Source organism: Catharus ustulatus, chromosome Z (assembly GCF_009819885.2).
Source record: "Catharus ustulatus isolate bCatUst1 chromosome Z, bCatUst1.pri.v2, whole genome shotgun sequence".
In the NCBI taxonomy this organism is placed as follows: Eukaryota; Metazoa; Chordata; class Aves; order Passeriformes; family Turdidae; genus Catharus; species Catharus ustulatus.
The window spans coordinates 7,949,143-7,963,028 of record NC_046262.2 but is presented as its reverse complement, the minus strand read 5'-3'; the positions used below and the strand labels follow the sequence as shown (position 1 = coordinate 7,963,028).

Genomic DNA, 13,886 nt, shown 5'->3' with positions numbered 1-13,886 from the left:
CTGACTTCTAGTTTTCAGACAGAAAATAAATTGTCTTTCTTTAAAGCTATGATAATCTAATGCAGTACTGAAAGCAGGAGAGTTTAAATTTAATTGTGTGCAATTTTAGAAACCGTGGCTTCCTGAGGTAATGCCATGGCAGGCACTTGAGTTTGGTTTCCTGTATGCTATCATGTAACAGTTAATGGCTTTGTTTAACTTAGCTCCATTACCTTTTGTATCAGTGCAATGTCCCCTCACCTCCCTGTTCCAATGCTTGGCCTGAATGTTCTTAGAAAAAGCTTCAGGACAACTCAGGTTATCTTTTAGTTGACCTATATGAAGCTTCAGGATTGTTAAGAGAAAATACCCCTTTTTGGGCTCTAGAAGCTACCTTCTGCTTTTGTGAAACAGGGTTTTGGGTTTGGCAACAATAATGATCTCAACTTTCTTTTAACAGAACCATGATGAAACCTGGAGGAATTATTTTTCTGACATAAATTACTTCCCAAATGCTGTTTACACCCACTGCTACGACTCGTCTGGAACGAAACTCTTTGTGGCAGGAGGCCCTCTTCCATCAGGACTCCACGGGAATTATGCTGGTCTCTGGAGCTAATGATAACTCTTCATTCTGATGCTGATCTTGACACAGATTTCCACTTTTCCTTTTTTTAACAACAAAATTGTGTGATGCCATTGATCCTGATTTAAACACAAGTTATTTTTTGGCAGAGTTTTCTGTTGGTCTTCAACAGTTTTGTACATCTTTTTAAACTAGTTTTTTGCTTTAACTTCCTTGATCCTTTATCTGGAGGGGTTTTGAAGTCCTTTTTTATTGTATTTACTCCAAATGACTCTTCCCTCCATTAAGGCTGTCTTGGCCATGTGCCCCCTCCTCTACTTTGCTGTGAGGTAGGATTTCTTTCTTACAGAGTGGTTGCTCCTGAACTTTCTGTGAAAGTCTTGGGGCTGCATGTGTGCAGGTACTTTGTGTCAGTTACATTACCTGGAATGAGGACTACTTGTAATTAAAAATTATTAAAAATATTTATAAGAGATAAGCTACTACTTTATCTGCAGAGCCTCGCCCTGGCCTGGGTTGATCGTATTTTTTAAAAGTACAAGTCTAATGACACTGTTTATATGTAGAGGGATATGGTAATTTTAAGCTGTACTCACTGGAGCCCAGGGATGGATTCCCTAGGGATAATTGCCCATCAAATCCAAAGTGCAGGAATTTTTAAAAGTTCATTTGTGTTTGAATGGTAGTTTTCAGCAGTGCTAGGAGCAAAAAATCATCTGTTTCTTCACTGCCCATCCCAGGTATCAGCTTGCACAACTGGAGTTTGTATATGCTGTTCTGCAGCGTGGCTGTTGCAGGATGACATTACATTGAGGGCTGCAGAGATGCTGAGAGGAAATGGGGGCTAGTTATTAAAAAAAAATTAAATCTGTCTGTTCTCCAGATGAAATATGGTTTCTAGGTATGCTGTTAGGGTAGCTTATATATGTAAGCTCTTCATAAACTTCATAAAACCTAGGACCCTTTTTATCCCAGGTTGTGGAAATTTTTCCCCTTCTTGCTATTCTGGTTGGGCATCTGCTCAAATAAGCCAATGGAATAAATAAACTATTTTTCTTCTCCAAGATTAAAGGGTGCATCTCAGACTTTACTAATGCAAGCAAGAAGCTTTCTCTGAAGGAGGGTAGCTTGGTGTTCCCTCACTTTGTGCTAGCATATGCTGTAGGAGAGGCTCAGGCTTTTCCAGAACCCCCTGCTGCCTTCTGCACTCACTCCCTCCAACTTCACCTGGGACTGGAGAACAGGTCCATTGCACTTCAGGTCGAGCTGTGAAGTGTGTGCCTCCCAAGGTGATGGTCTTACCCAATACTCAGCTAAAATGCAATACTTCCTCCTTTTGGCAGGCACCAAACTCTCAGCTTGTTAGTGATGCCTCTGTCCTGGAATTAATGCCTTTCCTCTGACACTGGTGGAGCAAAGTGCACCTGTACCTCACAGTGTTGGTGCCAAATAGGCAGTTGGTTGAAACTGAGAGGAAAGACAAGGCTGGGATTTGCTCTGTTCTCCCATCTCTGTGAGAGATCACCACTGCAGTTCCTGCCCACAGTTCAGATCTAATCTGCACGTGTCTTTGCAGTCTCTCTCACCTTGATACACAGTAGCTTCATCAGTAACACCAAGCAGTTAGCATAAGGCTTAAGTTCCAGCTGGTATGGAGACCTGGATGGAAACCCTACAAGGAGAGCAGGTCCCTGTCATTGGAATGGAAATCCTGGCAAGAGAAGAACTCTCTCCCAGGTGTGCACCTGTCCCAGAAATTAAATTAGCACTGAACATTAGCACAGGTGCTTCACAAGCAGATCATCTTCCAGTGTTTCATAGGTACTTCCCACTGTTGCCTGGCTGCTTAAACTGCATCAGTTCAAGGTACTAGGTATATGGCTAGACAGGCTTTTCTCTGAAAAGGTAAAATCATATACCATGGTATACCTGATTTGGTTATTTTAGTGCATAGAAAATTGGAAGTATATGAGAAAAAAACCAAGTCTTGGAGAAGAATGGCAGGATTTGTATTTCTACAGCTACTGTATAAGAGCATTCTGTCACTAGGAACATGTTCTGCTTTGGCTTGTTTGGTTTTTTGGGTTTTTTTATATTGGGTTTGATTTGAAGTTTTTAGCTTTATTTTTTTAAAGAAGCTAGAGACTTTAGTCTACCTTAGTGTCCTCCAGTTCTGCTGAAGCAACAGGTAATAGCTGGGTATTTGACGTCAGCAGTGCCAAAGGGAGACTCTTGGTGTGGAAATTCTAGCCCTGATGTTGATCTATTAATTGAAGCATATTTTAGGCCATAGTAGGAGAAAAAAAAGAATATGTATATAGCATTCAAACACAGAGGCTGATTTTTCTGCAGTCTCTAGGTTACTGAAGAGCCACCACTGGAAATTGTCCCTCCCTGCTGACTGTGATCTCCACATGTACCTCAATATGTGCCCCTAAAACCTGGCAATGTGAGTGCCCTTTTCCTCCTTTTTTTTCTTCATAGAAGGCTCTGCACAATTCTCAGATGAATCTGGACAATAATGTAAAATTCCTCAAGTCTTACATGCTTTTGTGTATTCTGCTTTCAGGATGCTTTCTTGCAAAAATTAACTTCTCATAGCAAGGGCCATCTTTGTTGCTGCATGAAAATCCCACAAAAAACTAGGAACCAAAACAGATAGTGCGGCAAGCACACAAAAAATTTGGGCTAGATAATTTTTAGCTAGTTTCAGTGGTTTTAAATGCTTATAGGGATACAGATAATAAGTTTCAGAATATTTCTGTGGTTGGTCATACATGACTTTTGTTCCAGTCACTGTTAGAAACTGAGGCACAGAAAATTGATGGCGATATGCCAATTGTCCAAAGAAAAGTAATAGGAGAAAAATTGAATTTTTCTTGACTTTGATTTCCTTGCCCTGTTGAGTTAGATATCTACTAAAATTCAGGATCATGGTTAGAAATGCGTGGGTTTTCCATCCAAGTGCAGGAATGGCTGCAGAGCAGGGAGCCTCCAGGCTCTGCAGAGAGGTGAGGTGAGTACCTTGCTGTTCAAAAGATACATCCATGCAATGGAATGGGCTCAGTCTGGCGACTGCACTTTAGTAGCTTCTTGAACAGCTTGCTCTGTGCTGCTGAGACCCAATGACATGCATAATTTCAGACCATCTTACCTTTTCCACTGTTTCTTCAAGATTTCCCACCCTTGGTCTTTCCTGCTAGAATGGTTTGTTTGAGGTTGCCTCTTGTAACCCAAATCATACCAGTCTTTGCTGTAGCAATATTGTCCTTGCAGAGGTGACTTCTGCTGAGCAGGAACAGGCTTGCTGGCATTTTGTTAATCTGCTCAAGACCTTCAATTTGCTTTATTTTGACTGGGTAGAAGTTGTAGGCTGGCTCAGACTATTGAACTGGGCAGTTGCCCTTGTACATGTTTGACTGATAAGATTACACAGTAGCAGTCTGTTCTAGGGAACATACTCCGGTGTATCTCCCTTGAAGGAGAGAACTTTCAGCATAACATGCCTTCAGACTGGCTGCTATTGACTTCTCAGTCATGTGGCATCTTCTGTGCTACCAGTGAGTTTAGAAAGCAGTTAATTTTACTGCTCAGATCTTTTCAGTAAACTACCATGTTAATGTGGGTATTTTGGGGATAATATTTTCAGTATTCATGACAGGTAATCAAACTAGCGACTTGGTTTTGGGTTTGGTAATACCTAGCTTGTAAATACTGGATAGCAACTCCTCAGTAACAACTGGATGTTAAGTCATGGGATGTTCCTGAGGAATCAGAAGCTACTTTGCAGTGTAGGCTTGAGCACAGTAATAAGAGTTGTGTTCACTCTCTTCACTAAACACCTTACTCCTGTAATTCCCTCATGTTTCTCCCTTGTACAGTCAAGTCCTTTAGGAAGACTTGCTAGTGCTCTCCTCTGGTGCTTTCTGGGATTGCAGTAAAGAAGCAGGTCCATTTGTTTGATTCCCTCATCAGTTTACTGGTGTTAGTTTGAGGTGAGTAAATTACCAAAGAATAGTTGATAGGAGGTTTATGTTCCTAATCTCAGTTGTTCATTCTCCTCACAGATCCATTTTTAAGATCATTGCAAGAGTGTCCAGTGATCTTGCTGGACTTGGTCTGTTCACAAAAGTTACACTCAAATTGTGGGTGACTCTTGTGACTCTTCATGAGAGGAACTCCTGAATTGCATTAAGGGGTTTATATTTGCTGCCTCCATTTTAGGTCTTTGTCAGTTTTTTGCATCTAGAGGATTAAGATCATTCTCTTCCAGAATTTCATCCTATTTCTTCACCTGAGCGCTTGCTTTGTCTATAGCTTGCAGCTGCAAAGTTAACAGATCACATTTTTGATCCAGTTACGTCAAGTGGTGCTTTGCTGAGAGGCATTTACAGGCCTTTTGAACAGCTGTGCCTTACCTGGTGCAGGTGTGAAACAAAGCAGGCTTACCTAGACCCTTCACGGGGTCACTTGTTTGCTTTGTTTGCAAGAAACCAAGGACAGATGGGCTGTCAGTTATTGCATGTGGGAAAGCAGCAGCATCTTTCAACAACCAGGTGGGAGGTCTGTTTTTAATGGTCAGTTGCCCTTATTTTCAATAAACACACTTTTCCAAGGTGTCTGATATTGTCTTACTTAGCTGCTTTTGCCATTGCTGCTATGACTGAATTACTGGACCTGGGCTACAGCTTGTTCCTAAGGAACTCTGTTGCAGAGATGTGTGTCATGCAGGTGGAGCTGATCCTTTGGCCAGCCCATGCTGAGTCAGGGACTCCTGAGCTACCAGGCACAAACTTTTTAACTTAAAGCCAAGTGAAAATCCCTGTGCACCCTGCAGGCCACCCCGCAGTCTGAGCCCATGGTGTGACCTCAACTTAAAATGTATTTTTGAGTGTAACTTATTTGAAATTCTGAAGCAGACATCCCAGGACAAGAGAGAGTGTAAAAGAGAACACAGCCATGTCTTCTGTGAGGTGCTCTCCTTTGTTCCTGTACATGAGCACCTTGTGTGTTGAGGATGGGCAAGGAACACCAGAGAAACAGTAAAAGGGAAAGAGTGTTTGGTATGGCTCTTAAATTTAAAAACTAGAGGGGATATGTAAATGCCTAATCAGAAATATCTTTGAGAGATCAAGTATATCTATGTTTGACATTCCTGATTCTCTGTGCTATTTTGTAATGATAAAATTAAGAAATATCTTTTTGCTTGTGATGTTGGGTTTTTTCATGAAAACCATGTGGTACTTGGCTAATTAAAAGAATGCTCTTGCAGAAAGCAATCTTCCCATATCCTAACAGCCTTTCCCACTAGTATCCTGCTAGGGAGCAGTATGGTCTAAGAAAGTGCACACAGATTTAAAATGGAGGGCTGGGGTTGGCTGGGTTGGGAAAATGTGGGCTGTGTGACTGTTTCTGTACCCAAAAAACCACCAACACTTAATTGTATACAAATTGTGGTTGCTGTACTGAAACTGAGAGGGTATATAAAACCCCTTGCAACACAGTGCAATGCCTTTAGTCCACAATTCTTTTGAATTGATTCTTTTGCCTTCAGGACAAAAAATTCAGGAGTCAATACAGTGTTTTCTTAGGAATGGCTTTTCTAGATTCCCTTACTAAAAGGGAAAATTCAGGTGCTGAATCTTACAATCTCATTAAACTTGTACTTTTTATTTGCCCATTCACCTGGTCTCTTTTCATTTTCAAGGCCTCCCACAGTCTCAGGGTATAAATCACTATGACTCATCCAAATAGTACCGAAATGGACCAACCAGAGGTTAATGTGCCTTCCTCTTCTGGTACCTTGATCTTTATAAAGTTATCTCAAACTTGTCACTGTCTTAGGGCTGGGTACATGCATTGTCTTTTTCTAAGATGTATGTGTTGAAATTGCAACAGATTTGTACTGTTACTTGTGACTTGTTCCATTTGTGTTAGGATGTGGTGTAGACAAATCAATGCGCTGGTTGGTCTTGGAATCAGTCTTGCCAGTGACATCTGTCAGTGCTTGCTTTTGTGTTCATGTGTGCATAAATGCTGGATCTCCCCACTACCTGTAGTGCATAAAATGCACAAAATACACAAGATGTTTTAAAATGTGCAGTGATCATAACTTGTTGCCTGAAGGTAGGATGTCCTACAGTGAACTGTTTTTTATGTTTTTGCCCAAATATTTTTAATAAGACCCAAAGGGGAAAAAAATAATCAGGACTTGCTGATATTTGATGGCTTTTTTCCTGAATCCAGGGTCTGATGTTTGTTAACAACTCCTCCAAATCTACCCATCTAATAGAGGCTTTCTCAGCTTGTTTTTGTCATGAGCTGTATCAGAAACAGCGCTGAATCCTGAACTAGTAGTAACAGCTCTCTTCATATATTACAGTGCACTTTTTTAACTGTAAGATAAACCTGTTCCAATTTATTGATCCAGCTTGCAAATGAAACAGTGGGAAACTGCAGATAATATGTGAAACCAGCCTGTCTGCACATGGGGCTCAGTGTTCTGTTACCTTGCAAATTGTTTCTCCTCTCTGAAAAGGTTTAGGTTTTTTGCTGTTTTTTTTCAATACAAAGACATTACATTTGGCTTAGTTTTCTAAAGATACATTTGTTTACAAACCTCAAACTTACATCTGGAATTTGGGCTGAGTTTCTAACTCTTATGCAGACAGTAGAATTGATACATTATGTCTCATAAGGGCATGAAAACAGGAACATATATATCTTCACTTGCTGTGGCCTTCTATGGATGTGCTTATGCATATTTAAGTGAATTACAGTACTGCATTCTGTTGATCCATGAGGCTACCTTTGTATTTAGAATCAGCATGATTAGTCATCAATGTATTGACATTAATACATGGTCTCAGAGCTCTAAGGCCTTTTCTGTGTCTTTTGTGCTATCTGTTTTCTCTGTACCGCAGTGCAGACTTAGTGTGGAGTTCTTTTTGCTTCGTGCTAATTTAAAAGTTCCTTTAAATTCGGTGAGGTCTATCAGCAGATCAGGAAGTGGAGGTGCCCTGTGCCTTCACCCAGTGTATTTGTCAAACTGGTCTGTAATGGTTTAGCCAGAGAACTGGCATCTTCAACTGCTACTCAAAATCTTGACTAAAGGTTTAATTCAGGGCAATACCAGGAAAGTGAGTTGCTGACTCATGTAAAGGCTTCCTCCAGAGATTTATTTTTTCAGGGGGTGGAATTATAAAAGAATAGGGATATGAGCAAAACAATAACAATAATCTTCTCTCAGAAGAGTTATTCTGATGTACTGTGTCCAGCAAGAATGACAATGGCTATGCTCAGAGGTGAGCTGGCAATGGAATGTTTGAAGGGTAGGCCTTGAGGATTTGTGCCATCATGCCTTAGATCACTGCAAATTAGTTGCTCCCAGAGCTTTTGAAACTGGTGGTCATCCCTCCCCAGATGAGATGTCAAGAATGGCACGAGGTAATACAGTTTCCCCAGTGGTCACTCAGTCTTCCCCTTAACATTCAAGGTTACCAGTGCATTTCTCTCCGTTTTCATGAGTGACTGACTGTATGGACTAGTGTGACTTCCCAGCTGCCACCAGGCCCCTCCACATGCTTTGTGCAGGCATGAAGGAGTGAAAGAGCCTTGTCTGTGTTGTCCTCCACTTGGCTTGCTGTTGACAGTGCAGGGATGGTAACAGGCCAGCTGTGATTTACAGCTTCAGCTGGTTGCTCTGGGCTTCTTTCACATTGTAGATATGATACTGGGGCTGTTACGGAAAGAACTGGGTAACTAACTTCTGGTGGGCTTTGTCTCTCTTGTTTGCTGTCTCCAGTCTCAGTCTCTTGTCCCAGCCTCACTCACAACTTGTCTCACTGCTGCCTGGGACTTGAGCAAGTTCCCTGTTCTCTCATGGTGTACTAGTTCAGGCACCAAATCCTGCAAAGCCTGGGGGCGCCTGTTAAAGCCCCACTACACTTAGAAACTTCTACAATGGCTTAGGCATTGGTTTGCTGAACTCAGACCTTGCTCACAGTGTCCTTATTAATTTTGCTTAGCTCTAGGTATCTTCCTGGACTGCCATAACCCTTTCAGTCCAAAAAGGTTTGCTCCAAAGTCACTCCTGTTCCATGGAGTTGATTCCCATACTGCTGGTTATTGCAATTCAGTGGCTTTTCCTTGTTTTTATTCTGGTATTTATTCTGACTTTCTCAACTCCTGAACATAGTACAGGGGCCCATCCTGAGGCATCAGAATCATTTGTCTTCTCTAAAGGTGCACAGAAACAAGGATCTCTTAGACAAACAAGGAGGAAAACAACTGCATATACACAAGTAGAAAGGTGTCTCTGAGTAGAACAGGTGAAGAATCAGCTTATGAATTTTAAGTATAAAAACAGTAATTAAAGGGGTTTTTGGTTGTTTTTTTTAAATTGTTTGAACAGGAAGTTAGGTGGTGCTTTAGGCCACAGAAAGTTGCAATGTAAACCGGGATTTTCTGTCCATCAATGCAAAATGTGCCTCTCAACTATAATGCAAAGTCAGTCTCTGTTGCTCTCGTTTGCAATGGAGGATTACCTGAAGACTGATTTAATGTGTTTCTTGCTCTCTTATGTATAATCACCCACACAACAGTTCTTGTTGGTCTTTCCCAAGCACTATTCAGCCCTATCCCTATTTAAAAACAAAATGGGGACTGCACTGAGTAGTGGAACATAATGAATTTCCTTGGTTTGAGAGAGACCCTAGAGAAAAGAATCCAGGTTACGTGTATTTTAACTATAACCTTAAACCAATGCAGCTATTCTCTCAGACCAGTGCAGCTTCCTACATTTCCCTCAATTTACAAGGGAATTTAAAAATAAACCAAGCAATACATGAGCCAGTTGATGTCCTTGCAGGTGGAACATGCTTTTTTGTTTAAAAAAAATGAATTGAAGATTGAGATTTCTTTTGTGGAAGAACTTTTTGTGGATGCAAGAGTGTGGAGCTCAGATTACAGCTCTTCCACCAGCTTGTTAAATGCAATTAAGTATTCCAGACTGTTTTGAAGAAAACTCTGTAAAAGCTGTGAAGGCATAGACTGGAACTGATAATTTTAAATTTTGGGTCATGTTTGTGTTGCTTGACTACATGGACAATGTAACTGATTTTTACAAATTGGTTTCCATGTGTCAGTCACAAATAATTTGCTGTTTGGAGGAAAACTTTCAGTAGATACATTTCCAGATCAAATTATGAGCCTATCTTCCCTCTTGCATAACCGGGTTACTGTGTTTACATGCCAGAAAGATGTTGCTCTTCGAAGAAGCATGTTAGTGTATGTGGCAATGCTCCATGCACTTTTAAAATACCTAGACCTGTACATTCTCATCTGAGTATCGTTAACCATGCTGTAGTCTGACAAATGAATCTTTTACTACTGCCCTGTTACATAGATAATTGTAATTAACTGCAGTTTGTTTTTATTCCACTACTTGAAGTCGTGTGATCTGAAAATTGGTGAACAAAAAGTATTTGTGCATCTTACTATGGGTATCTCTAAATAAAATGTATTTGTATAGTGTGTTGGCTTGGCTGGTATTTTCCCTTATTTGCTAATATCCCATTGCAAGTAAATCCAGGGAAGTTTAAAACAAGTTGGGTTTCTTACTGCAATAGTCCAGCCTCTGTGTGGACATGACTGATTCAATGAAAACAAAGTTAACTGTTCTTTTTCCTTTACCAGTGAGTGAATTGATAACCTGAGAGCAGAATCTCAGGTTATTTTTGTTTTTTCATGGCTTAAGCATCAGTCCTGGTTCTCTGTACAACTGTAAGTAATACTCATTACCTCCATAGGACATTTATCTGTGGGCAGAGTTGGGACTGTTACACTTCAAAGCATCTCCTCCCTATTCTCATCATCTGATAACCTCATTTGCTCAGAGGCAAGAGTTTCTTTTCAACCATCTTATTTTTCTAAGAAGGACCTGCCTCTTAGAAGTGTTGAACAGCACAAGTAAGTGTAGCTGGACATTCAGGTATAGGACTACAGTTTTTAGGGAGATCTTGCATCCCAAAACTGCATCTGTAGCACTTCCACATATTTTCACTGTGTAGGAGAGTGAGGCCTTCACACAGCTGTTCTATTTCACTGCCTGTAAGTGGGAAGTTATTTTTTCAGACAAGGCATGACTAAGGTCTAAGTTTTATGCTGGAGATTAAAATCCTGTGCCTAAAATCAGCTTCTGCCTCCCTGTCTTCACCCTTGGCCTCATCCTGAGAGGCTAGTTTCTATGATCATGGACAGACTGAAGCTTTTTAAGTAAAGGTTTTTAAGCTAGATGGGAGACCATGTCTCCAGCTGCACCATCTCTGCTCCCTCTAGGCATTACTGATGCTTATGAATGCTGGAAGGGCAGAATTTTAAAAGACATAGGAACACTAACACTGTCTTTCCACTGAGCTTTCTAACCAAACTGAGAGATGTAAAGGAAAATTGAAGGCCCTGACCCTGGAGACATACAGAAAATGATGAATTAGAGGGGGCTCTGGCAACCAGGGTTACTAACTCCCTACCTTCCTCAGATGCTCCATTGATTATAGCATTCAAATGGTGTGGAGCCTGTCAGCTGACTTACAGGACCAAAAATGAGCTCACCAATTCCAAAGCTGTAGGTATTAATTGAACTCCTCTTGCATGCATGTCCAGCTGAAATCTCAGCAATAAAAAGTCTAAATTGTCCCCAAGCAGCTAATTTTAGCATTCATTTATTTTGTCCTGTCACCTGTCTTGCAGGTCCCCTTGTTTTCACACTCACAGTGCAGATAAATCAGCTTCTTCCCCTTATGTAAAGCAGCTCACCATTTCTGGGGAAAGGGATTTTTAACTGTTTCAGGGCCAGAGTCTTCATTCCTTCTGCAGAACAGTCTAGGTTGCCTTGCTGCTTTCTCACTGGCCCTGTTTGGCTTGTGCATGTATGGCAATTGTCATTCCTGTGGAACCAAAATGAGATCCACTGCACTCCCTGGCCTGGAGCCTGCAGCTGGTCTGTGGTGTTACCAACTCTGCCTTCACTGTAGGCCACAAACATGTGGCAGTTGACATTACCCCTTTCAACACTCAATCTGCTGCCTGCCTCCAGCTCCAGCCCAGCTGCTGCAGGTTTCCTTGGCTGTCATCACTTCCCTTCTTGGGTGTATTTTGTTTCTGACCTCTGTGACTTGGGGCCTCAGCTCTTGCCAGCTGGTGGTACTGCTGTTGCTCAAGGAGGAAGCCAAACTAGGAGAGGACTTGGAATAATTTCACACTGTTCAGTTAGTTCTGCCTAGTCATAGCTGTACTCGTCTGTTTCTGAATGAAACTTAAGGATAGTCTTTCAAACACAAAGTGCTTTCAAGGTCCAGTAAATGAATTAATAAATAAAGAGATCCATAGAGCATGGACATAGAGCTTGAAATGCTTTTTGGGCAAAAGGTGGCCCATTTTTAAGAGACTGAAAGTGAGAAAGATCATAGTGTATTAGAAAACAAGAATCTCTGTGCTTTGTCTCCCAACTTCCTCAGTCCGTCTCAAGCCTCCTCTGGAAGAACAAATGTCAGGAGCGCTTCAGCGCCCTACAAGGCTCAAAAGACCACATGGCCAGCATGACTTTTGGGAGCTAAATAAATACTGTCCTGCACAGAGGGTCTTACTCTTTCCTCCTTACTGAAGTGTACTGTGAGAGGTGAGAGAGAAGCAACAGGCCTCAAGTGCAGAGCTGCAATCAAAAGGTCAGCTAGACATTGCTTGAACGATTTGTGCAAAGACATAAACAGAGTGAGGGTCATGTTCCAGGGATGCTGAAGTGTAGGCAGAAAGATCTGTAACCCTTGTAATGGCTGCCTTTTGTTTTTTTTCCTCATGTCAAACATTTTCCTGTCCTGGGCGTTGCCTCTCTCACTACAAACCCACAGCATGTGAAGCACACAGACTGAACTATAAAACAGAAATTCTACAAATTCTAGACAACTGGAAAAAATGTGACTAAAGGTTGTCTTTGGGGAGACAGAGTGACACTATTGCTGTAAAACTCCACCCCAAATAATGGCAGTGTTCTAGGCAAGTGTTCACCTAGGAAGCAATTTTGGATAATTTCTCCATGTATCTGAGTCCTAAGAAAGGCCTTGGAGCCATAAGGGTGAGGAAAGGTTGGTCAGTACTAAGACAACAGGATTCACTTCCTCATGTGCTATGGGGGCAGCCTGTGTACTGCTGCTGAGGGCTGCTGGACACCACACTGCAGCCAGCCAGTGAGGATGACAGCAAAACACTATTAAGCTGTAACAACTTATGATCTTGCCGCCTGATAAAACCACTTCATGTAGACGTTTATCCTTCCTGGAAATAAATTCTAGGAGTCATGATGACTTGCCATGTGTATTTATAGGAGCATTTTCCTGTTAATCGCAGAAAGCAAACTTCAGCTTTTTACCAGTATAAATACGCTTTGACTCAAAACAAATCCTATTGTCCCCGTTACCTTACAGGCTGTTGCTGTTACACTTGGAGTTTATTTGGGTTTGTGGAAAGTTTTTAGTCCTGTGCTCTGGGCTGCTCAACATGTTGCTTAAAGAGAAGGGAAACATCTGGAGCTTGAATGTGTATTTGTCCTGGGACCAAGGTCACAACACAGCAACGAGACTCAAGCTGGACTTTGTGCCAGTCATCACAACCTCTTGAACGTAGCAGCTCTGCAGTTCTCCGTCTGATTCTCTGTCTCTAAACCTAATCTGTAGTCCATCAGTTTGTGTATGATATTCTTTTACCAAGCACCACTGAAAGCTTTGCTCAAACTGAGCAACATCCCTCTCCTCTCCCCTCATTTATCAAGGCAGTTGTTTCATCACAGAGGGTAACCAGGTCAGCCCGACTGACTTCCCCAGTGTAAATCCAAACTGACTACTGCCAGTCACCTTCTTGTCCTCAGTGTTTGATGCTTTCAGTACTATCATCTTGGCAGGGCTGGGTGGAGGCTCATCAGTCTGCAGTTCCCTGGGGTCTCCCAGGCTCGCTGCTTTGTTCTTGCCATCGCCAGTTGCTGCATCTACAAAGAGCCATCTTAAAACTGAAAACAGATGGCTGACATTTAGCAGAGTTGGCAAATATCCTTGGACATGCTATTCAAAACATTCTCCTAAAATGTATCACAGGATAAAAATGCTTGTACTTTATCCTAAGATGAAGTTTGGGGGAAAACAGCAAATGGTACAAATCCAGCTTCCACTTTAAAACACTAGTAGTTTGTTCCCATTCATTACAGGAACCTTTATATCACCTGGAATAAGGGAGGGTTGGGATTCCACTAGGCTTGTTAAAATACAACTGATAA

The 13,886-nt window shown here is 41.6% G+C and overlaps 1 protein-coding gene across 1 annotated transcript in view; it reads left to right on the top strand.

Annotated features, from left to right (window-relative positions):
• The window catches only part of DCAF12 (DDB1 and CUL4 associated factor 12), a 32,287-nt gene extending 22,188 nt beyond the window's left edge, over window positions 1-10,099 (top strand). Inside the window, exon 9 of the mRNA XM_033085520.2 lies at window positions 440-10,099. Coding sequence (XP_032941411.1) covers window positions 440-598 — 159 coding nt within the window. The 3' untranslated portion in view covers window positions 599-10,099. The remainder of the gene's footprint in view (window positions 1-439) is intronic.
• Window positions 10,100-13,886: the final 3,787 nt, after the last annotated feature.